The sequence below is a fragment of the Schistocerca americana genome, chromosome 1 (assembly GCF_021461395.2).
Source record: "Schistocerca americana isolate TAMUIC-IGC-003095 chromosome 1, iqSchAmer2.1, whole genome shotgun sequence".
NCBI lineage: Eukaryota > Metazoa > Arthropoda > Insecta > Orthoptera > Acrididae > Schistocerca > Schistocerca americana.
In genome coordinates this window covers 522,983,224-523,009,783 of record NC_060119.1, presented here as the reverse complement: position 1 = coordinate 523,009,783, position 26,560 = coordinate 522,983,224, and the positions used below count along the sequence as shown (strand labels likewise).

General features: G+C 44.0%; 1 protein-coding gene across 1 annotated transcript in view; it reads left to right on the top strand.

The window, feature by feature from the left end:
* The first annotated feature begins 568 nt into the window (after positions 1 to 568).
* Positions 569 to 26,560, top strand: part of LOC124570417 (inter-alpha-trypsin inhibitor heavy chain H4-like) — a 167,050-nt gene continuing 141,058 nt past the window's right edge. The window contains exon 1 of the mRNA XM_047131107.1: positions 569 to 717. Coding sequence (XP_046987063.1) covers positions 569 to 717 — 149 coding nt within the window. The remainder of the gene's footprint in view (positions 718 to 26,560) is intronic.

The window sequence follows — 26,560 nt, the reverse complement described above, 5'->3', positions numbered from 1 at the left end:
CTGCTACGGTCGCAGGTTCGAATCCTGCCTCGGGCATGGATATGTGATGTCCTTAGGTTAGTTAGGGTTAAGTAGTTCTAAGTCTATGGGACGGTTGACCTCAGATGTTGCATATGTTCCCTCACGTTATATGGTAGGGTAGTTCATCAGTATGCCAAGCGGCATGTTTTTCTTTCTTGAGGACCTGCAGTTGATCCATAACAACGATTCACTACAGCACGAAAATAAAGTAACAGTTCGCGGCCGAGAAACTTTCTATTCAAACTGTGGATGCCAGAATCGACCACTGGGGTGTCGCTGAAGAGAAAGAGATTATTAGTGTAACAGTGTTTCATGTGGTCAGCAAAATTAATTCACTACCCTTTGGCGAATTCTTGTGCTCATAAAAGTTCTGCAGTAAGCTCCTTAGCTTCAGCCACTCAGAGCTGACGCGAGCTGCACTCACTGGCAATACAGCGAGTGCATGAGAAGGACGTGGCTCTTACGCGCTAGCGCGTCAGTGGGAGGTACCGCGGTTCCAGGCTGGAGAAAATTACTAATATCGGTGAGAGGGGAATCCGCGGCGCAAATGAAAGGCTGCCAGCGGGCGCCGCCGCGGCCTGGACGAGCTGTAAAGCGGCCGCCCAGACGCGGGCTGGCACTGTGCGCGCTGCCCGCCGCGCCCGGCCACTGTGCGGGCGGGATCCGCGTCGTAACTCGGCCGCCTCTGCCCGGCCAGTGATGTAATATCAGATACACGGCCGGCCGCCGCCTGCCGCCCTTTCTTTTTACGAGTGGCATCAGTCGAAATTGAATTCCCTTCCTCGCCCCCTCCGGTTCTCTCAATAGACGTGTGAGCTCTCGCCGTTCATGGGGGTCGGCCATCCACCCCAAGACTGGCACGCACTCTCTACCACTCTCCCATCTTCCGCTCTGTGTTGTGCCGTTGGGCTCGACATGTTGCGGGTGTTGGTGTTATCTTAGAGACAGCCCACCGGTTAGGGTCATAACTATAAGGCTGCTATCTCCATGTAAGTAAGACACCTTCGAGTGTCTGTCGGAGTGCACTTTGTGCAGACCATCCTAATGCAATCGCGAGCGGTTAGCGAGAAGTACCGCGTGATCAAAAAGTCAGTATAAATTTGAAAACTGAATAAATCACGGAATAATGTAGTTAGAGAGGTACCAATTGACACACATGCTTGGAATGACATGGGGTTTTATTAGAACCGAAAAATACAAACGTTCAAAAAATGTCCGACAGATAGCGCTTCATCTGATCAGAATAGCAATAATTAGCATAACAAAGTAAGACAAAGCAAAGACGATGTTCTTTACAGGAAATGCTCGATATGTCCACCATCATTCCTCAACAATAGCTGTAGTCGAGGAATAATGTTGTGAACAGCACTGTAAAGCATGTCCGGAGTTATGGTGAGGCATTGACGTCGGATGTTGTCTTTCAGCATCCTTAGAGATGTCGGTCGATCACGATACACTTGCGACTTCAGGTAACCCCAAAGCCAATAATCGCTCGGACTGAGGTCTGGGGGCCTGGGAGGCCAAGCATGGCGAAAGTGGCGGCTGAGCACACGATCATCACCAAACGAGGCGCGCAAGAGATGTTTCACGTGTTTAGAAATACTTTGTTTCTTTTGTTCTAATAAAACCCCATGTCATTCCAACCATGTGTGTCAATTTTTACCTCTCTGTTTACATTATTCCGTGGTTTATTAAGTTTTCAAATTTACACTGACTTTTTGATCACCCGGTGTGCTCAAAACCAACACTACATCCATGGGCTATTTGCGAGATACACCGAGGAGTAAGAAATATAATGGTTGACTCTTTTACGGAGATATACAGTAGGAAGTGTAATAGTAAGTCTCACAGTGATTCACAATGTCGCTCTTTCAATGTCTGTGACTGCAGTTGAATGGACATACTTGTGATGCTTTCCAACTTCCTAAATAAACCTCTAACGAAACGCGCTATTCCCCTTTGAATTCTCACTATTTCCTCTCACTCATATCTCGTACGGATTCCAGATATTACTTTGTTAAGTGCATCTAGCAGCAGGTGTAGACTCTGATCACCGTTTGGTAATGATGAAGAGTAGGATGAAGTTTAAGATACTAGACTGGAGGAATCAATCCGCAAAGAAGTGGAATGCGAGAGTACTACGGAACGAAGACGTGTGAAGTTATCTGGCACTGTAGATGCTGAGATAATGTATAGCTCAGTAGGAATCCACATGAAGAGTTTTCACAGAATTTGGAAAGAAAAAAGGGGGTACAAGGAAGGTAACTGCGAAGAAACCGTGGGTAACAGAAGAATTACTTAAGCTGATCGACTAAAGGAGGAAGTACAAAAAACGATCGGGGATATTCAGGAATACAGAAATACATAGAAAGTGGAGGGAAGTAAAGGCGAAATTGCAGCAGCATAGATGTGAAGACCTCCTAAAAGAAATGATTGTCGTGAGGACTGACTCAGCGTACAGTAAAGTCAACACAATCTTCGGTGAAATAAAAAGCAAGGACAGTAGCATTAAGTGTGGAATGGGAATTCCACTGTTAAATGCAGAGGAGAGAGCGGATAGGTGGAAAGAATACACCGAAGGCTTCTATGAGAAGGAGGAATTGTCTGATGCCACGACAGATGAATCGACAGGATTCGACACGGAACAGTTAGGGGTTTCAGTATTTAAATCGGAATTTAAAAGAGGTATGGTGGTATAAGATCAAATAAGGCAGAAGGGACCGGTAACATCAGAATTTCTAAAATCAATCGGCGAAGCGGCAACAGAACTTGTCACGTTGGTTTCTAGAATGCATGAGGCTGGTGATATACCGTCAGTCTTTCGGAAAAACATCTTCCACAAAATTGTGGCGTCAGCAAGAAACGAAAAGTGCGAGAATCATCGTACTATCGGCATAGCCGTTCATGATTCTATTTTGCTGACAAGAATAATATGCAGAAGAATGGAAAAGAGACCTGAGGATGTGTTAGATGACGATCAGTTTGGCTTTAACAAAGGTAAAGGCACTTGAGAGGCAGTTCTGACGTTGTGGTTTATAATGCAAGCAAGACTTCAGAAAAATCAAGATGCGTTCAAAGATTAGTCGATCTGGAAAAAGAGTTCGGCAGTGTAAAATGATGCTAGATTGAAAGTCTGAGAAAAGGTGAGGGTACAGAAAATGATATACATTATGAACGGGAACTAAGAGGGAACCATAAGGCGAAGAAGAAATTAACGAAATGCTTGGACTGAAAAGGAGTATGAAAGGGATGTCGTCTTCCGCTCCTACTTTTCAATATGTACATAGAAAAAGCAATGACGGATTAAAATTGAAGGTGAAATTAAATCAAACGTAAGATCCGTTGATGACATTGCTATCCTTAGTGAAACTAGAGAACAAAAACAGGATCGGTTGAATGGAATGAACAATCTTATGAGTACTGATTATTGACTGACAGAAAATCGAAGGCAGACTTATTTAATGAGAAATAGCTGAAATAAGAATTCCGAGAAAATTAATATCGCAATTGGGGATCACAAAGTAGACGAAATTAATGAATTCTGATACCTACGCATCATCATCCTAACGTAATAACCTACGAAGGGTGGAGCAAGGAGGACATAAAAAGTAGACTAGCACTGGCAAAAAGTGTATTCGTGACCAAGAGAAGTTTGCTAGTATCAAACATACGCTTTAATTTGAGGAAGAAATCTCGGAAAATGTGCGTTTGGAGCGGAAAGGAATATATGGAAAACACTGATAAGAAAAAGGGACACGACGATAGGACGTCTGTTTAAGTATGAGGAACTAACATCTCTCGTACTAGAGGTAGCTGTAGAGGATAAAAGCTTTTGAGGAAGGCAATAATTGTAATATACACTCCTGGAAATGGAAAAAAGAACACATTGACACCGGTGTGTCAGACCCACCATACTTGCTCCGGACACTGCGAGAGGGCTGTACAAGCAATGATCACACGCACGGCACAGCGGACACACCAGGAACCGCGGTGTTGGCCGTCGAATGGCGCTAGCTGCGCAGCATTTGTGCACCGCCACCGTCAGTGTCAGCCAGTTTGCCGTGGCATACGGAGCTCCATCGCAGTCTTTAACACTGGTAGCATGCCGCGACAGCGTGGACGTGAACCGTATGTGCAGTTGACGGACTTTGAGCGAGGGCGTATAGTGGGCATGCGGGAGGCCGGGTGGACGTACCGCCGAATTGCTCAACACGTGGGGCGTGAGGTCTCCACAGTACATCGATGTTGTCGCCAGTGGTCGGCGGAAGGTGCACGTGCCCGTCGACCTGGGACCGGACCGCAGCGACGCACGGATGCACGCCAAGACCGTAGGATCCTACGCAGTGCCGTAGGGGACCGCACCGCCACTTCCCAGCAAATTAGGGACACTGTTGCTCCTGGGGTATCGGCGAGGACCATTCGCAACCGTCTCCATGAAGCTGGGCTACGGTCCCGCACACCGTTAGGCCGTCTTCCGCTCACGCCCCAACATCGTGCAGCCCGCCTCCAGTGGTGTCGCGACAGGCGTGAATGGAGGGACGAATGGAGACGTGTCGTCTTCAGCGATGAGAGTCGCTTCTGCCTTGGTGCCAATGATGGTCGTATGCGTGTTTGGCGCCGTGCAGGTGAGCGCCACAATCAGGACTGCATACGACCGAGGCACACAGGGCCAACACCCGGCATCATGGTGTGGGGAGCGATCTCCTACACTGGCCGTACACCACTGGTGATCGTCGAGGGGACACTGAATAGTGCACGGTACATACAAACCGTCATCGAACCCATCGTTCTACCATTCCTAGACCGGCAAGGGAACTTGCTGTTCCAACAGGACAATGCACGTCCGCATGTATCCCGTACCACCCAACGTGCTCTAGAAGGTGTAAGTCAACTACCCTGGCCAGCAAGATCTCCGGATCTGTTCCCCATTGAGCATGTTTGGGACTGGATGAAGCGTCGTCTCACGCGGTCTGCACGTCCAGCACGAACGCTGGTCCAACTGAGGCGCCAGGTGGAAATGGCATGGCAAGCCGTTCCACAGGACTACATCCAGCATCTCTACGATCGTCTCCATGGGAGAATAGCAGCCTGCATTGCTGCGAAAGGTGGATATACACTGTACTAGTGCCGACATTGTGCATGCTCTGTTGCCTGTGTCTATGTGCCTGTGGTTCTGTCAGTGTGATCATGTGATGTATCTGACCCCAGGAATGTGTCAATAAAGTTTCCCCTTCCTGGGACAATGAAGTCACGGTGTTCTTATTTCAATTTCCAGGAGTGTATCTACCATCAAATAATTGACGACGTGTGTTGCAAGTGCTACACCGGGGTGAGAAGCTTGACTGAGTGAAGGAATTCTTGGTGGCCCCGCATCAGACCAGTCTTATCACAAGTAATATTTAGGTAGTGTTCTAACGAATGTTATACAAGCAAACTGCTTTGTGAGTGCACGACACTTCCTAAAGTGCCTTCCAACCAATCTCAGTCTAACATATGGACGGTAATAGCTATACAGCAAGGAAAGACAACACTGTCGTTTACAGTCTTGTTAAGCAGTAAAATACAGGAATCTAAACACGTGATGTGCGGCTCATAATGTTATAACGGTCGTAAGTTGCCCCACTTTTTATATCAGTTAGCTAATCGTTAACTCCCCCGCCCTGCCTTCCTCATCCATGTCGAAGTCCCCATCCTACATTGCACACATTTGTGGCTCATAGCCAGGAGGGACGTTCAAATCCGAATGTTCAGTCCGTAAATCAGATACCTAAAGGATAGAAGAAAGACAGCCGTACAGTGGATTGTGCGCCCATTGGTTCAAGAACTGAGGCAGAATGGTTCATGCTTACGTTGTGTGGGAGATAGGTCATCGTCATATGTATCAGATTCTGCTTTCTGTTCATTTGATGCATCTGAATCATTGGATCTGCAGTTTTTACTTGAAAAAAATCTACGTTCTCAGCCTCCCAGTATCACTTCATAGGTCTACAAGTCGTCAATCTGTAGTAACGGAAAGCAGCCCTGATATAAAGTATCGGCCGACCTCCGAAATTTTCGTATTTCACTTCTTTTTGGCCCAAAGTGTCGTAATATATTTTTGCATTGCTAGTCTGCTTATGATGTCCTCCTTGCTCCGTCCGTAAATCGTTATTTTAGTGCCTTGGCAGCACAATCCCTTACATTCGTACACTTCGTGACCATCGATCCTGAAATTAAGTTTGTCGCTGTTTTCATTTCTACTACTTCTCATTACCTAGGTCTTCCTTCGATTTATTCTCAATCTATAGTCTGTACTCATTAGAGTGTTCATTCCATTCAGCAGATCATGTAATCCTTATTCACTTCCACTCAGGATAGCAATGTCATCAGCGAATCGTATCATTGATACCCTTTCATCTTGAATGTTAATTCCGTTCCTGATCCTTTCTTTTATTTCCATCATTGCTTCTTCGATGTACAGATTGAACAGTAGGGACGAAAGACTACATCCTTCTCTTACACCCTTTTTAATACGAGGGCTTCGTCCTTAGTCGTTCACTCTTATTATTCTCTCTTGGCTGTTATACATATTGTATATGATTCATCACTCCCTATAGCTAACACCTACTTTTTTCCGGATTTCGAACATCTTGCAGCATTTTACGTTGTTGAACGCTTTTTCCAGGTCGACAAAATCTAAGAAAGTGTCTTGATTTATCTTTTGTCTTGCTTCCATTATTAACCGCAACGTCAGAATCGCTTCTCTTGTGCCTTGACCCTTCCTAAAGCCAAACTAATCGTCATCTAGAGCATCCTCAATTTTCTTCTGTATATTATTCACGTAAGCTACTTGGGTTCATGACTTGTTAAACCACTTTTGCGATAATCCTCGCACTTGCCAACTCTAGCCATCTTCGGAATTGTATGGTTGAAGCTTTTCTGAAAGTCAGGTGTTATGTCGCCAGATTCATACATTCTACACACCAACGTGAATAGTCATTTTATAAAGTCATTTATTTCCAAATCTGTTGGAATTTTATGTATCCCCTCCCTTATTTGACCTTAAGTACTCCAAAGCTCTTTTAAAATATGATTCTAATACTGGATCCCCTATATCACCTAGATTGACTCCTGTTTCATCATCTACCACATCAGACAAATCTTCCTGCTGATAGTAGCTTTCAATGTATTCTTTCCATCTATCCGCTATCTTCTCTGCATTTAACAATGGAATTCCCTTAGCACTCTTAATGTTACCACACTTGCTTTTAATGTCACCGAAGGTTGTCTCGACTTTCCTGTATGCTGCGTCTCTCCTTCCGATCATCATTTCTTTTCGATGTCTTCACATTTTTCCTGCAGCCACTTCGTCTTAGTTTCCCTGCACTTCCAATTTATTTCATTCTTCGGCGACTTGTATCTCTGTATTCCTAAGTTCCCGCAACATTTTTGTACTTCCTCCTTTCATCAATCAACTGAAGTATTTCTTCTGTTACCCATGGTTTCTTCGGAGTTACCTTCTTTGTACCTATGTTTCCTTCCCCCACTTCTGTGATGGCTCTCTTTAGAGATGTCCATTCCTCTTCAACTGTACTGTCTACTGAGCCATTTCTGAATGCTATATCTATAGCCTTAGAGAACTTCAAGCGTATCGCGTCATTCCTTAGCACTTCCATATCTAGCATCTTTGCGTATTGATTCTTCCTGACTAATGTCTAAAACTTCAGCCTACTCTTCATCACTACTATATAGTAATGTGTGTCTATATCTGCTCCTGGGTACGCCTTACAATCCACTATCTGATTTCGGAATCGCTGTCTGACCATGACTTAATGTAATTGAAATCTGCCCGTATCATCCAGCGTTTTCCAAGTATACCTCCTCCTCTTGCGAACGGAATATTCCCCGTTACTGGCTAAAACTCGTTACAGAACTCATTTAGTCATTCTCCTCTCTCATTCCTTGTCCTATGCCTATTTTCTCCTGTAACCTTTTCTTCTGCTCATTCCGATATAACTGCATTCCAGTCCCCCATAACTATTAAATTTTCGTCCCCCTTTACATACTGCATTACCCTTTCAATATCCTCATACACTTTCTCTATCTGTTCAACTTCAGCTTTCGACGTCGGCATGTATACCTGCACTATCGTTGTCGGTGATGTTTTGCTGTCGATTCTGATAAGACCGACCGCGTCATTGAACTGTTCAAATAAGCGCACTCTCAGCCCTACCTTCCTATTCATAACGAATCCTACTCCTGTAATACTATTTTCTGCCGCTGTTGATATTACCTTATACTCATCTAACCAGAAATCCTGGTCTTCTTTCCACTTCACTTCACTGACCCCTACTATATCTGGAGTGAGCCTTTGCATTTCTCCTTTCAGAGTTTCTAGTTTCCCTACCTCATTCAAGCTTCTGACATTCCACGCCCCGACTAGTACAACGTTACCTTTCCGTTGATTACTCAATAATTTTCTCATTGTAACCTCCCACTTGGCAGTCCCCTCCCGGAGATCCGAAGGGGGGAGTATTCCGGAATCTTTTCCAATGGAGAGATTATCATGACACATCTTCAATTACAGGTGACATGTCCTCAGGATACACATTCCGTGTCTTTAGTGCAGAGGTTTGCATTGCCTTCTGCATCCTCATGCCGTTGGTAATTGCTGATTCTTCCGCCTTTAGGGGCAGTTTCCCACCCCTAAGGCATGAGATTGCCCTGAACCTCTGTCCGCTCCTACGCCCTCATTGACAAGGCCGCTGGCATAATGAGTGTGACTTCTTATGCCGGAAGTCTTCGGCCGCCAATACTGATTTTTAATCAAAATTTTAACTGCGGTGGTATTTGAACCAGTGACCGTGGACCTCTTTCTTTTTTTTCGGTAATGTTCGTTGCGTTTGGTCTGGGAGGACGTCATAGGATATACGTTCAAATTGATCTTTGATTCCTTTTGTCAGTTTTTTTATCACAGAGGGCCAGCGCCTCTCTGATCGAACACGCTGAGCTGCCGTGCCGGCCACCCCTAGACCACGTGTGTTTTACATCCCCATAAATGATGAAAGGTGACGTTAGCGTATGCTCCTTTCATGTTTATGGATCGCGATAGGGGGGGGGGGGGGGGGGCTTAGGGCTATCGAAAACCCTCATGGGGAAAAAAATACTGCACACACGTTGACCGAGCAGCTACAGTGAAACTGTCTGAACGTTGCGGCTGATGTCATAATACGGAATACTACAACTTGTGCCGCTAGGTATCTACCAGAAATAGACTTCAAATTGACACCAAGGACAAAGGGTAACAACTGCTGTTCATATTAAACATTGTAGATATGTTGTTTTGATTATAAGAAATTATCTTTTGAAAATCTAAATTTCGGAGTAATATTAGTAACAATAATTTCTCATAGTAGCTGTTAATGAGTTGTAACAAAATCGAAACTTGTGATTCTTTATGCTTAGGGAGTGGAGATGGAAGGCGGAAGGGAAGCAGGAGGGAAGCGTATTCTATGGCTGAAGAGGTGCCTTCCGACACCTAAAATTTTAGAAATTAAGCCTGCATGTGTTTGAATGCGTTTTCCTTCGTCCTTCGTTGCTCAGCACGTTCATTTTACGCCAGGAGCGAAAATGAATAGAAACCCAGTAACGCTCTTTCGTTCCAGCAGAGTGAACAAGCGAACTCGTCAGCGGGCGTTAAGAGGGAGATACGGTGCGCTGGAAATCAAATTGGCTATTTGTGCTCATAAACATCAGGGTGCGACATACAGATAATAGCCATTCAATACAAAGAATTTCGTTTCAGTTTAGAATCCTGATAACATCCCATTCAAATAAAATGACATGTATTAATTAATAATGACACATTGAACGCAATCAGGTAACTTATAGCAGCCTCACATTCAGTTTCTAATAGCAACCACGAATACTCAATGAACGCTCGTTTGGTTGAAGGCAGAATGTCTGTTCCTGAGTTCCAACCACATCCAGTCCAAAATTTCTGTGATGAACTCTTGGTGTCAACAAACAGGGATCACAAATATTGAAGATGAGGCACTTTGTAGTTGGAACAGAATAACTTTTAGCAGTACGTATGCCGTTTTGAGAGGTCCCAGAAGATTATAACTGTGTCCTATGATAACTGTCAACAAGTGGCTGTCTGACAATTCCTGGCATATTAATCGTGTGTACCGGACTGCGTCTCGAACCGATAGTTTCGATTTTGAAGGGCAATTTCCTTTGTTTTTAATTAATATATGGTTTTGGTCATCACTGATACAGACAGCATTGGAATGTATTTTAGCACTTAAATGTATAACAATCTGGACAGTTGAAAAACAAAACCATTTGTTACATTCACTTCATTTGAAATTTAGTCAATAAACTAAGAAAATTAAAATATATTCATTAATAATAATGGATGATTGGTGTGACAAATCACGTTTATTCCAATGCAATGTTGGAATATAGAACAGTTCTAGTCCTTGAGGTACGAAGAACATCGCCATGTGACACTTTTTCCGATTCGATTCAGAGGCCAGATTCATCCCATTACTTTTGTTAGTACCGCCCTTCAACATCTACATGGATACTCAGCAAATCACATTTAAGTGCCTGTCAGAGGGTTCATCGAACGACTTTCGCAATTCTGACTTTGTAAATTCCACAGTGATTCACAACACCCGCACATTAAGGACTGCTGCTCCCACGAGGTCTGTAAGGTAGTAAGAGGGCTTCTTTGAAGTTTGGTATGTAGAAGACGGATACTGGCAGAACTGATGCTGAAGGGGCGATTCTTACGTCGTGACTGATAGCCCATTCAGTAAGGAAATCGCCAGCAAGAGACAAGTTTACAGAATCTAGTTCCGGTCTGGTATACAGTCTCTAATTGTTGGGATTTAGACAGTTAATTCTTCATAGTACTGTTACCATAGCAACAACCACGAAATAAATTACTTTGTACACACCACCCGTATGTTTTCCTGTCGTCACAACACTCTTCTACATTAGATGTTCATTATGAGAATTAGTTACAGATATCTGTGGCCAGTAACCCAGACCCAGATGCTGTGGAACTTCCTCATATTTTGATATCTTGCTCAGCAAGAGACAATCGGAAGTAAGAAGCAAAAGTGTCTTAAAAGCGATAAAGGTGTTCTGCATATGCATACATACCCCACAAAACACCGTGTGGTGCGTTGTGCAGAGTAGCCTGCACCACTACTAGTCATTTCCCTTCCTGCTACAGTTGCAAATAGAGCGAGGGGAAGCAATCAAATAGAACGATGGAAAGCGATTGTCTAGTAAGAAGCCCGATCTCTCTAGCCTTATTTTCACCATTTTTTTTTTTTTTTTTTTTTGTGAAATGTACCCTGGCTGCGGTAGAATCCTTCCTCGGTCAGCCTCAAATGCTGGTTCTCAATATTTTCTCAATAGTGCTCCTCAAAAAGAGCGTCGCCTACCCTCCAATGATTACCATTAGAGTTCCAGAAGCATCTCCGCATTGTTCGAACATACCGGTAACAAATCCAGCAACCCGCCTCTGAACTGCTTCGATTTCTACCTTTAATCTGAACTGGGGCGGATTCCAAACAATACAATTGGTTGCACTTTCGTCCTGTATGCGATCTCTTCGGAACCGCACTTTCCTGAAATTCTCCAGTAAACCGAAATCGAACATTAGCATTCACTACTATAGTCCTTACATGCTCATTCCGTTCCATATTGTTGTGCAACGTCACGCCCAGATACACTACTGGCCATTAAAACTGCTACACCACGAAGACGACATGCTACAGACGCAAAATGTAACCGACAGGAAGAAGATGCTGTGATATGCAAATGATTATCGTTTCAGAGCATTCACTCAAGGTTGGCGCCGAAGGCACCACCTACAAAGTGATGACATGAGGAAAGTGTCCAACCGATTTCTCATACACAACCAACAGTTGATCGGCGTTGCCCGGTGAAGCGTTGTTGTAATGCCTCGTGTAAGGAGGAGAAATGCGTACAACCACGTTTCCGACTTTGATAAAGGTCGGAGTGTAGCCTATCGCGATTGCGGTTTATCGTATCGCGACATTGCCGTACGCGTTGGTCGAGATCCAATGACTGTTATCAGAATATGGAATCGGTGGGTTCAGGGGGGTAATACGGAACACCGTGTTGGATCCCAACGGCCTCGTATCACTAGCAGTCGAGATGACAGGCATCTTATCCGCATGGCTGTAACAGATCAAATTCGTAAAATGTTACACTGGAAAAACTGAAATGACAAAGAGCCATCGGGAATTATATTGATCGAGTTTTCGGAAGAGTGCTTTACAGCCGTGCGGAGTGGCCGCGCGGTTTGGGGCGCCACCTCACGAATTGCACGGCCCCTCCCGCCAAAGGTTCGAGTCCTCCCTCGGGCATGGTTGGTGTGTTGTCCGTAACGTAAGTTAATTTAAGTAGTGTGTAAGTCTAGGGTCCGATAACCTCAGCAGTTTGATCCCTTAGAAATTCACACGCATGGGAACTGCTTTATATTGTCAAAAATTACTTTGCCAAGAAGCTGAATCACACGGATCGTGCAGCCACGTCTCGATCCCTGAGTCAGCACATGGGGACGTGTGCAAGACAACAAGCAACTGCACGAACAGTTCGACGACGTTTGCAGCAGCATGGACTATCAGCTCGGAGACCATGGCTGCGGTTACCCTTCACGCTGCATCACAGACAGGATCACCTGCGATGGTGTACTCAACGACGAACCTTGGTGCACGAATCGCAAAACATAATTTTCTCGCATGAATCCAGGTTCTGTTTACAGCATCATGATGGTCGCATCCGTGTTTGGCGACATCACGGTGAACGCACATTGGAAGCGTGTATTCGCCATCGCCCTACTGGCGTATCACCAGGCGTGTTGGTATGGGGTGCCATTGGTTACGCGTCTTGGTCACCACTTGTTCGCGCTGGCAGCACTTTGGACGTGGACGTTACATTTCAGATGTGTTACGACCCGTGGCTCAACCCTTCATTCGATTTCTGCGAAACCCTATATTTCAGGAGGATAATGCACGACCGCATGTTGCATGTCCTGTACGGGCCTTTCTGGATACAGGAAATGTTCGAGTGTTGCCATGGCCCGCACATTCTACAGATCTCTCACCAATTGGAAACGTCTGGTAAATGGTGGCTGAGCAACTGGCTCGTCACAATACGCCAGTCATTACTCTTGATGAACTGTGGTATCGTGTCGAAGCTGCATGGGTAGTTGTACCTGTACACGGCATCTAAGCTCTGTTTGACTCAATGCCCAGGCGTATCAAGGCCGTTATTACGGCCAGAGGTGGTTGTTCTGGGTACTGAAATCTCAGGATCTATGCACCCAAATTGCGTGAAAATGTAATCACATGTCAGTTCTAGTATAATATATTTGTCCAATGAATACCCGTTTATCATCTGCATTTCTTCTTGGTGTAGCAGTTTTAATGGCCAGTAGTGTACTTAAGCGACGTGACTGTGTCGAGTAGCACATTACTAAGGCTGTATTAAAACAATAAGCATTTATTTCTCCCACTCATTTGCATTAACTCACATTTTTGTATATTTAGAGCCAGCTGTCATTAATCACACTAACTATAAATTTTCTCTAAATCAACTTCTTTCCTCCTATAGTCACTCAACGACGATACCTCCCCATACACCAACTGCAAACACACGCAGACTGCTACCTACCAGATCATTTAAGACTTGACTCCGCCCGAACAGGGCATAACTCAATTCTACGTCACAGCACAGACTTTTACCAAACATTTAATGAACAAAATATGAGCTGACGGAATATCAGATCACCTTTGTAAGTGTGCTCATGTACCGTTCTCAACGCTGCGCAATTGGGAGATGAAAATCTTCAAGAGCACTGCAAAGGAGCGACAGTATTAGTAAAAACCGCCAATTTTCTTTAATAAGACATTGTGTTCTGATATCAACTCATGGATATCTCGACTTTCTGATTTGACACTGGTCCACTGAGCAGAATGTGCAGCTCCTGTTTCAGCAGCGTGGGAGTCACATCTCGCCACGCCGCCTGGAGCCCTGGAAAGCGCTGCGGCCTGACGGACTCGTGTGCGCAGGCAGGACACGGCCTTGACTGCTGCAAACGTAATCTGCTGACACGGGTGACCTGCAGTCTAAGCAGTGGCATATCTGCTGGTACTCTGCGCTGCGTTATTCTGCTTCAGCGAACTCGTGTGAAAAGTGCGTCGCAAAGAAATTATTACACAGCTCTACATTTCCTTATTACAATTTTCCTGTCGTGTACAACGGACGCCGCCTAAACTACTTTTGGTAGTTTTATTCATCCATTGATCTCTCCTACAGGGATGTTGGACATGTCATGGTATTACAGGTCAAGATCAAAGACAATATATATATCATATAAAACGAGGTGATACGAGTCATGGGATTCCTTGTAATAGCGTGTCTCACCTTGTTTTTCCCGTCCTAGTGCAGCAACCGTTGGAAGCCCCTGCAGAAATATCGAGCCATGCTACCTTTACAGCAGACCATTATTGCGAAAGAGTTGCCGGTGCTGGATTTTCTACACGAACCGACATCTCGATTATGTACCATAAATACTTGATGTGATTCATGTCGAACAATCTGCGTGGCAAAATCAATCACTCGAAGCGAACAACTGTGACCCGGTGACATGGTGCATTGCCATCCACAAAAACTTCATCCTCGTTTGGAAACTTGCAGTCCATGAATGGGAACAAATGGTTTCCAAGCAACCGAACACCACCATTTCAAAGATCAGTCAGTTAGACCAGAGGACCCACTCCATTCCATGTAAACATAGCCCACACCATTAATTGGTTGAACCACTAGTTAGCACCGAGCGAGGTGGCGCAGTGGTTAGACACTGGACTCGCATTCGGGAGGACGACGGTTCAATCCCGCGTCCGGCCATCCTGATTTAGGTTTTCCGTGATTTCCCTAAATCGCTCCAGGCAAATGCCGGGATGGTTCTTTCAAAGGGCACGGCCGACTTCCTTCCCCGTCCTTCCCTAATCCGATGAGACCGATGACTTCGCCGTCTGGTCTCCTTCCCCGAAACAACCAACCAACCGCTAGTTAGCACACAGTCTTCATGAAACTTGGGTCCATGGCACTAGTATCAGCACTCACCAACTGAAATTTGGACTGGTATGAATAGGTCATAGTTTTTCAGTCGTCTACGGTCCAACCCATCTGGTCATACGTCCAACGGAGGCCCTGCAGTCGAGATCACGCTGTTAGTCTAGGGACTCGCGTCAGTCGTCTGCTGCTGTAGCCCACTAACGCCAGATTTGACTGCAATGTCCTAATGGATACGTTCGTCGTACGACCTACATTGACTTTTGCTGTTATTTCATGCACTGACGCTTGTCTGTTAGGGCCGAAAACTCTACGAGACGTCGCTGCTCTCGGTCGTTAAGTGAAGGCAGTCGCCCACAGGGTTGTCCGTTGTGAGAGGTAATGGCTGAAATTTGATATTGTCGGCGCACTCTTGACATTGTGAATCTCGGAATACCGAATTCCCTAACAATGTCCGCAACGGACTGTTCCGTGCGTCTAGCTCTAACTTCCGTGTTCAGATTCTGTTAATTCACGTCGTGCGGCCATAATAACTTCGGAAATCTTTTCACATCAATCATCTGAGTATAAATGATAGCTCCACCAACGCCCTTTTATACGCTGTGTAAATGAACCATGGACCTTGCCGTTGGTGGGGAGGCTTGCGTGCCTCAACGATACAGATAGCCGTACCGTAGGTGCAACCACAACGGAGGGGTATCTGTTGAGAGGCCAGACAAACGTGTGATTCCTGAAGAGGGGCAGCAGCCTTTTCAGTAGTTACAGGAGCAACAGTCTGGATGAGTGACTGATCTGGCCCTGTAACACTAACCAAAACGGCCTTGCTCTTTTGGTACTGCAAACGACTGAAAGCAAGGGGAAACTACAGCCTTAATTTTTCCCAAGGGTATGCAGCTTTACTGTATGATTAAATGATAATCGCTTCCTCTTGGGTAAAATATTCCGGAGGTAAAATAGTCCCCCATTCGGATCTCCGGACGCGGACTTCTCAAGAGTACATCGTTATCAGGAGAAAGAAAACTGTCATTCTACCGATCGGAGCGTGGACTGTCAGATCCCTTAATCGGACAGGTAGGTTAGAAACTTTAAAAAGGGAAATGGATAGGTTAAAGTTATATATAGTGTGAATTAGTGAAGTTTGGTGGCAGCAGGATCACGACATTTGGTGAGGTGAATACAGGGTTATAAATACAAAATCAAATAGAAGTAATGCAGGAGTAGGTTTAATAATGAACAAAAAAAATGGGAGTGCAGGTAAGCTACTACAAACAGCATAGTGAACGCATTACTGTGGCCAAGATAGACACGAAGCCCACACCTACTACAGTAGTACAAGTTTATATGCCAACTAGCTCTGCAGATGATGAGGAAGTTGATGAAATGTATGATGAGATAAAAGAAATTATTCAAGTAGTGAACGGAGATAAAGTTTAATAGTCATGGGTCACTGGAATTCGACAGTAGGAAAAGGAAGAGAAGGAAACGTAGTAGGTGAATATGGATTGGGGCAGAGAAATGAAAGAGGAAGCCGCCTGGTAGAATTATGCACAGTAGAATTATGCACAGAGCATAACTTGGTTCAAGAATCATGAAAGAAGGTTGTATACATGGAAGAACCCTGGAGATACTAAAAGGTTTCAGATAGATTATATAATGGTAAGACAGAGATTTTAAATTGTGCGACATTTCCAGGGGCAGGAGTGGACTCTGACCACAATCTATTGGTTATGTACTGTAGATTAAAACTGAAGAAACTGCAAAAAGGTGGGAATTTAAGGAGATGGGACCCGGATAAACCGAAAGAACCAGAGGTTGTACAGAGTTTCAGGGAGAGTATAAGGCAACAATTGACAAGAATAAGGGAAAGAAATACAGTAGAAGAAGAATGGGTAGCTTTGAGGAATGAATTGAAGGCAGCAGAGGATCAAGTGGGTAAAAAGACGAGGGCTAGTAGAACTCCTTGGGTAACAGAAGAGATACTGAATTTAATTGATGAAAGGAGAAAATACGTACAAAAATGCAGCAAGTGAAGCAGGTAAAAATAATACAAACGTCTCAAAAATGATATCGACAGGAAGTGCAAAATGGCTAAGCAGGGATGGCTAGAGGACAAATGTAAGGATTTAGAGGCTTATCAGACGAGGGGTAAGATAGATACTGCCTAAAGGAAAATAAAAGGGACCTTTAGAGGAGAGAGAATCACTTGCATGAATATCAAGAGCTCAGATGGAAACCCAGTTCAAAGTAAAGAAGGGAAGGCAGAAAGGTGGAAGGAGTATATAGAGGGTTTATACAAGGGCGATGTACTTCAGGACAATATTATGGAAATAGAAGAGGAGGTAGATGAAGATGAAATGGGAGATATGATAACGCGTGAAGAGTTTGACAGAGCACTGAAAGACCTAAGTCGAAACAAGGCCCCGGAAGTAGACAACATTCCATTAGAACTACTGACAGCCTTGGGATAGCCAGTCCTGACAAAACTCTACCATCTGGTGAGCAAGATGTATGAGACAGGCGAAATTCCCTCAGACTTCAAGAAGAATATAATAGTTCCAATCCCAAATGAAGCAGGTGTTGAGAGATGTGAAAATTACCGAACTATCAGTTAAATAAGTCACAGCTGCAAAATACTAATGCGAATTCTTTACAGACTAATGGAAAACCTGGTAGAAGCCAACCTCGGGGAAGATCAGTTTGGATTCCGTAGAAATGTTGGAACATGTGAGGCAATACTGACCCTACGACTTATCTTAGAAGAAAGATTAAGGAGAGGCAAACCTACGCTTCTAGCATTTGTAGACTTAGAGAAAGCTTTTGAAAATGTTGACTGGTTGACAGGAATACTCTCTTTCTAATTCTGAATGTGGCAGGCGTAAAATACAGGGAGCGAAAGGCTATTTAAAATTTGTACAGAAACCAGATGGCAGTTATAGGAGTCGAGGGACGTGAAAGGGAAGCAGTGGTTGGGAAGGGAGAGAGATAGGGTTGTAGCCTCTCCCCGATGCTATTCAATCTGTATATTGAGCAAGCAGTGAAGGAAACGGAAGAAAAGTGCGGAGTAGGTATTAAAATCCATGGAGAAGAAATAAAAACTGAGGTTCGCCGATGACATTGTAGTTCTGTCAGAGACAGCAAAGGACTTGGAAGAGCAGTTGAACGAAATGGACAGTGCCTTGAAACGAGAGTATAAGATGAATATCAACAAAAGCAAAACGAGGATATGGAATGTAGTCGAATTAAGTCGGGTGATGGTGCGGGAATTAGATTAGGAAATAAGACACTTCAAGTAGTAAATAAGTTCTGCTATTTGGGGGGCAAAAAAAGATGATAGTTGAAGTAGAAAGGATATAGAACGTAGTCTGGCAATGGCAAGGAAAGCGTTTCTGTAGAAGAGAAATTTGTTAACATCGAGTATCGATTTAAGTGTCAGGAAGTCGTTTCTGATAGTATTTGTATGGAGTGTAGCCATGTATGGAAGTGAAACATGGACGATAAACAATTTAGACAAGAAGAGAATAGAAGCTTTCGAAATGTGGTGCTACAGAAGAATGCTGAAGATTAGATGGGTAGATCATATAACTAATGGTTCAAATGGCTCTGAGCACTATGCGACTTAACTTATGAGGTCATTAGTCGCCTAGAACGTAGAACTAATTAAACCTAACTAACCTAAGGACATCACACACATCCATGCCCGAGGCAGGATTCGAACCTGCGACCGGAGCGGTCGCTCGGCTCCAGACTGTAGTGCCAAGAACCGCACGGCCACTCCAGCCGGCTTATAACTAATGAGGAGGTATTGAATAGAATTGGGGAGCAGAGGAGTTTGTGGCACAACTTGAGTAGAAGAGGGGATCGTTTGGTAAGACATGTTATGGGGCATCAAGGGGTCACCAATTTAGTACTGGAGGGCAGCGTGGAGGGTAAAAGTCGTAGAGGGAGACCAAGAGATGAATACACTAAGCAGATTCAGAAGGATGTAGGCTGCAGTAGGTACTGGGAGATGAAGAGGCTTGCGCAGGATACATTAGAATGGAGAGCTGCATCAAACCAGTCTCAGGACTGAAGACCACAACAACAACAACAAATGATATTACCACCATCTGGATGTTTACCTCTCTTATGACTTTAGTGACCTCAGTGTAAAGAAGCTTCACATATATTGTAGCTCTCCATTGACAACGATGGTACAGGTACTCGACTTTGGCCTTATAGTGGGATCCATCACGGCATGGAAACCACAAAAGACGTAATTCATTGTGACTGGATACAGATTACAGCTTCGATCCTCTATAATACTGGGCTAGTCTGTTTAAAACGGCGAACCTCATTCTGTTTCCCCACACGTCCAACGTACAATACTGTAAAAAGTTAGTGCTGTCCTATAGATTGATTTCGCAGTGACGATCGAAGCGCTTACATTACACGTATTATACTCTGATTATTTCAAAATGTGACACTACACACATTGTCAGCTAATATCAGTCCCATGGCGACGATGTTCTGCTTCTATTTAGTGTACCACAGATTCTTATTTGTTTGTTTGAATAATTGGGTCACCATCTCTCCATAATGATAAGATATTGAGCTTTCCCGGATAAGTATTTGACTTCCAGTAAGGCCTCTGCAGTTTATCTGAGGGAGGTTACCTGTCCAGAGATAGTTTCGAAATACCATTACATAGCCCTAATTAAGTTATTCAAATTTTCTGTAAACCCAAATGGACACCAAAATGGTTTCCTCGACAATGCCAGGGGCAGTTTCCTTCGCCATTCTCTATATAATTATGTCGACGTTGGTCTTCCTACTATTGTTTAGTGCGCTTCACCGAGTAATTATAGTTAAGAAAACAATGTGGTATCTAGAATGAGATTTTCACTCTGCAGCGGAGTGTGCGCTGATATGAAACTTCCTGGCAGATTAAAACTGTGTGTCCGACCGAGACTCGAACTCGGGACCTTTGCCCTTCGCGGGCAAGTGCTCTACCAACTGAGCTACCGAAGCACGACTCACAGCTGGTACTCACAGCTGTACTTCTGCCAGTACCTCGTCTCCTACCTTCCAAACTTTACAGAAGCTCGGAGCTGTCGTTCAAGTAACCGATTTGTAACAGGTCGTTGTGTCATTGTGGTCCCGACTGCTGGTCACATTGCTGGTGCAGGTGCAACACGATGCGACAGAGCCATACGCCAAACGCGATGGCTTTTCCTCTTGGTAGTGTCAAGTGGTCGTCCGAGGTCCGGTTTCCATACGACCATACATTCTCATAACATCGCTGCCAGCAAACATGTAGAGTGGCTACATTCCTGCCAAGCCTTTCTGCAGTATCGCAGAAGGAACACTCAGCTTCTCATAGCCACGACCAAGTTGAAACTCGGTGACGTAGTGATAATAGCGTCTTTGTCATCGCAGTAATTCTTGACGAAGACCAATTCACCAAGCCCAATCCCAAAGGTACGACCGTTGAGCGTGTAATTAAAGCAAAACTCATTTGTATTGTCATATTGGCGCTACGAGCGCCACTCTGCGCACCAATGGCACGCAATTCGAATAGACATCACGTTTCAAATGTAGAAACACCCCTACCAACTTTCGCTATGTCGCACAACTCTTTCTTGGTGTTCGATTTCTCTTTTGTATCAGTGTTTGATGTATCGTAGTTATTCACGTGATGTTGCCAAAGGGGCTTCAAGACACGAATCAGGTTGTCGAACAACCCCAGACATGGTGTCCCGGCCAGTAATGCTATACAATCGTAGTCGCTACTACTTTCTACCAGTTGCGTCTGCACACGATGTAATCTTTTCTTCATCGCAGGCGATATATCTGTCGTTCTAAGTACTACCAGGAGCTCAGCACTGGTCCAAGTTAGTAAGCACCTCAGTGACTGTAAGCCCCTCAGTGCTGACCCATAATTATCTAAGATGATTGAAGTAACTTTCAACATCGAGTTAATTTGGTGCTTCCAAGATATGTGCCTTATAGAAAGTTGGGAGATCGTATTGATGTAATGGCTTAATGTAATCGATATAAATTTAACCTGAAAGTGCGATTCATTATCACGAAACTGGTTTTATCGTGATTCCACAATAAACAAGGATTAGCAGTCACAAGTGGGCTCTGTGATTGGGTGGAAGAATTTACCACAATATCGTTTAAAATAGTTTTTTTCGACTTTGAATAGATTGAGCTGTGGCTACCCACACAGGAAAAATACATGCATTGCAACTAACATTTACCAAAAAAATTAGAACTTGCGAAACCGTATGGTAAGGAACCTGTCCCATGAAATTCTCTATTCTGCAGTTTAGTGAACAGTGTTACAATGCGTGACATGACAATATGTTACTTGTCTTACCATTCCAACACACAAAACTAAGAGAATAATAGGTGTATATAAAATTGCAAATCGATATTTCAAAGAATAAATGTTCAAAAACCTTGTATTAAAATTCCCTGAAATTTGAAGTACGCAAACTGACTGATTAAAATCCCGGACACACACACCACATACTCAAACACAGACAAACACACACGCACACGCGCACACATACACACACACACACACACACACGCACACACGCATACACACACACACACACACACACAGTCACACACACACACACACACACGAGCCACGAGCGATCGCATGCACCTACGCACAAGCATATGTAACACTGAAGCATAAGAATTAGATTGTCTGACAAAGTTACCATGTGGCAACAGAAACTCGCTACAGCTCGGAAGTACTGAATGTTAAAAAAAGCACCGCAGAGAACCAGCTAAAGAAAAGTGTAATGCAAGGAAAAACAGCTATGCTAAGCACATCATGCTTTACTTTGAGTGACTCTTCCGCTCAGTGCAATGTGGCGACACAGTATCACAAAAAAAATTTCTGTAATGACACTGTGCAACGATACAGAGTTACTGAATGACTGAAAAGCGAATATTCAAGAACTGTGCTGTATTCAAAAACTGAATCGTGAAATTCTGTTTCCTTAACAGTTACTACAATCTTTACAACTGTCACTTATTATAAAAACAATTTAACTCTTCCATGAAATAAATTATTGAAATGATAAAGTAGTGACCAATCGACAGCTCTGAGTGCAAGCCACGTAAGCAGATAATTAACTCTTAATCAATTTTCGACAATCACACTAACTCACCAGAAACAAAGAAAAATTGTGCTTATAAATTTGCCTATCTTAAACACAAGTAACATTAAGCTCTAGCAAGCAATGCAACGACAACATTAACTTGATAACTTCATACTTTTCAAACCATTTCTTCCAAAGTCCTATTTGCACAACGGAACATACTCTGCATTGGCGTCTCTTGTGCACTGCTAGTTATTTCCAGACCTCTCAGTAGCGTCACCAGCACGCGACTCTCTCGCTTTCCTTTCTCTGAAAGCTACACTGGCAACGACAATGCTACTGACTAGGAAAGATCACGTCACTTGTACTCAGAATCTCTATGGTATATTATGTCGACTGCTGAAGACTTCTGTTTGTAAAATATCCTATGTACAAATATAAAGTACGAGACTTCGAATAAAAAGAGAGCTCACATCACCATCACTGAACACCAAAAATAACTAGTAGCCTTAAAACTGTTCTAGGGACGTATGGTCTCGAACCTCTTACAGTAAATGACACCATGATGCTTATCGCCTCTATTGCAGCATAGCCGCGCGGGATGGCCGCGCTGTTTAAGGCGCCATGTCTCGGATTGCGTGGTCCCTCCCGCCCGAGGTCCGAGTCCTCCCTCAGGCATGGGTGTGTGTTGTTCTTCGCATAAGTTAGTTTAAGTAGTGCGTAAGTCTAGGGGCCGATGACTTCAGCAGTTTGGTCTCTTAGGAATTCACACAAATTTGAAAATTTATTGCAGCGTCTGCCACTTGAGTTTTCCGAGCATCTACATGACGCTTTCGTGCTTGTTATATGAACTTATTACGAAACGCGCTGCTCTTCTTTGGGTCCTCTTCATTTCCTACATGAATTCTGTCTTCTACGGATGACAGACAGATGACCAGTATTCAACTATTGGTGGAACGAGGGTTCTGTAAACTACCGTCTTTGTGGGTGGACTGCTTCATTTGATTTACATTCCCCTCAGAACCTCAGTATGACAACCACCTTACCTGTGATTAGTTTAATGTGGTCGTTTCCCTTTAAATTGCTTCGTGACTGCTATCATTTATTGCGTTTCAGTCATGCAATCATAGAATAATGGGTCTATATGCCTGTTTCTGTGCACTCATTTACATTTTCGTTTACGGCGAGACTCAATTGCCACTCCCTGCACCATGCGTCAATTCTCTTCATGTCTTCCTTCGTTTCGTTACACATTTCTGGCTATGAAACCGTTCTATTTACATCAGCGCCATCCGCGAAAAGCTCATCCTAATTCTGATATCATACACTAGGTGATTTATATGTATATTGTGGAAAGTAATTCACTAATAATACTCTCTCGGGGCACACCAGGAGTTACTTTGACGTCTGAATATTTATTCCCATGCAGGTGACACACTGTGTTCTCCTTTCTAGAAAATCTTTCATGTTGTCGCACACCTAGTCTGATACTCCATACGCTCGTGTTTTGTTCATTAGTCGGCAGTGCGGAACTGTATCGAACAGCTTCCGGAAATAAAGTTACACGGCATCAACCTAGTCGCGGGTATCTACTGTTTACTGCATCTCGTGGACGAACAGAGCGACCTGAGTTTCACATGACCGTTGTTTTCGGAACACACGCTCATTCTTGCAGAGTAGATATGGGGCCTCCAGAACTGTCATAATAACTGAGCGTAAAACATGTTCCAATATTCTACACAGACCGATGTAAATGATGTGGTAGTTGGATTTTGTGCGTCGTTTTGACGGGAAACGGGAATGCGTTGCACGTTTTCCTAATCGTGTGCAACAGTTCGTTCCTCCATCGATTACGGTGTACTGCTGCTTTACATTGAAGTGACAGAAGTCGTGGAATGCTTCCTAATACGCATCACACCTCCTTCTTCCTGGCGTAATGCAGCAACTCGAAGTGGCATCGTCCACTTTAGAAATATTGAGCTTTGCTGTCTATACATCCCTCAATATTTGCGAAAGTGTTGAAGGTGCAGGATTTTGTGCATGAACTGCCGCCTCGAGTATGTCCCATAAATGTTCAAGTGGCTCCAAACATTATGGGACTTAATATCTCGGGTCATCCGTCCCCTAGACTTAGAACTACTTAAATCTAAGTAACTTACGGACATCACACATATCCATGCCCGAGACAGGACTCGAACCTGCGACCGTAGCAGCAGCGCGGTTCCGGACTGAAGCGCCCATAGATGTTCTATGGGATTCATATCGGATGATCTGGGAGTCAAGACCATACACTCAATTTGTCCAAAACCTCCTGCAAACTAATCGCAAACAACTGTGGCTTGATGAGGTGGCGCATTGCCACACCTAATAATTGATTGCGAACATGAAGTCAGTCAGTGCAGTAAACTGTCTTCAAGTAGCCAAACATAACCGTTACCAATCAAATTGGACTCGAGGACTCATTCCATGCTGCGTAAACGCAGCCCTCACTATTATGGAGACACCACCAGCTTGCACAGTGTCTTGTTAACAACGTGTGCCCATAGCTTCGTGGGGTCTGGCCACATTCGAACCCTACCATCAGCTCTTCCCAACTGAAATCAGAACTCATCTGAGTAGGTCATGGTTTTCCAATCACCTAGGATCCAACCCGTACGTTCACGAGCTCATGAAAGGCGCTATAGGCAATGTAGTGCTGTTAGCAAAGGTTGTCCGCTGGGACAGTACGTTAACGCAACTTTTCACCACGCTGTTATAACAAATACTTTTTTCGTAGTCTGACGTTGATTTCTTTGGCTATTTCACAAAGTGTTGCTTGTCTGTTTGCACTGACAACACTACGCAAAGGCCGCTGTTCTGTTTTTAAGTAAAGGCCGTCGGTCTAAGCGTTGTCCATAGTGAGAGGTAATGCCTGAAATTTGGCATTCTCGGTACACTCTTGATACTAGGAATCGCGCAGTATGATTTCCCTAACGATTTTCGAAACGGAATGTCCCATGCGTCCAGCTGTGTCTACCATTCCGTTCACAATGTTTGTTAAATTCCGACGTGCGGCCTTAATAACATCGGAAACCTTTTCACTCGAATCATCTGAGTACAGATGACAGCTCCACCAATGCATTCTCTTTTTGTACTTTCTGAACGCAATGCTACCGCCATCTGTATATGTACTAATCGCTATCCCATGACTTGTGTCACCTTAGTGTAAGACCATCTTGTACTCCTGCACCTACTATACGGAATGTTTTTGGTGTCCTGTCAAGTGGCTTTCGTTGGGTCATTTCAGCTGTTTTTCTGTACCCTGGTCACTAATTCGGATATATGTAATTCTGATGTTTGTTCAAGGGTTCAAGGAGGAACAAGAGTGAAATCGGCGTCATTGGAACATTTCCAGAAAATCACGTATCGTATGTCTGCCCCGTCTGTACCATCCTCGTTTCCAATGTCATTATGATCAGAACGTGATTGTGCAGAGAGCTTCGACAAGACCAAAACTTCTTAGGAATTTTTTTCGCCAGCCCCTGTCGCCGAGCGGTTCTAAGGGCTTCAGTCAGGAATAGCGCTGCTGCTACGGTCGAGGGTCGAATCCTGCCTCAGGCATGGATGTTTGTGATGTCCTTAGGGTAGTTACGTTTAAGTAGTTCTAGGGGACTGATCACCTCCGATGTGAAGTCCCATAGTGCTCAGAGCCATTTTTTAAAATTTCTTACATGATAAATAAACTTGATTAGCTTTTATCCGTTTGTAGCGAGGAGGTCTGACTCATTTCTTTTTCCTGTCGGTTCTGGAGTAGTTATGCGTGGCAGTTGTGTGATAATGCTCTTAGTATTATTTAGTCCATGCCTTCGCTAACGTAGAAGTAATTTTCGCAGTCGATATCAGACACGTTAAAGACACCCTTATTATTACTTTACATCCAGTTTATTTCAGTGCTATCCGGCTTAGGCTGTGTTCAAATGACCCTGCGGCGTCTGTATCTGAATATGGCTACCGTAGAAACTACAAATAGACTATCAAAGTCTGCCTATGCCAGTTTCTTTAGCCCATGTGTAATTGCAGTCGATTTATTTAGCTAGTCCTAGACCTACAATAAGTATGAAGAAGTATGTAGTTAATATGAAGTAAAGTAATTACTTTGCTATGAACATCAACCCCAAAGGGAAATCGCTTTCTGATGTTGTCATAAAGTATCCTTCACTTCAAACTTCGGTTTCAACCAAGTCATAGACACCATCAGAATGGGGAAGCGACTTTTTCTATAAGTAACGTGAACTCTGGGACTTGGAACTCTCTGGCAGTTGCGAAAAAATATTTCAGTGTTCTCACTACCT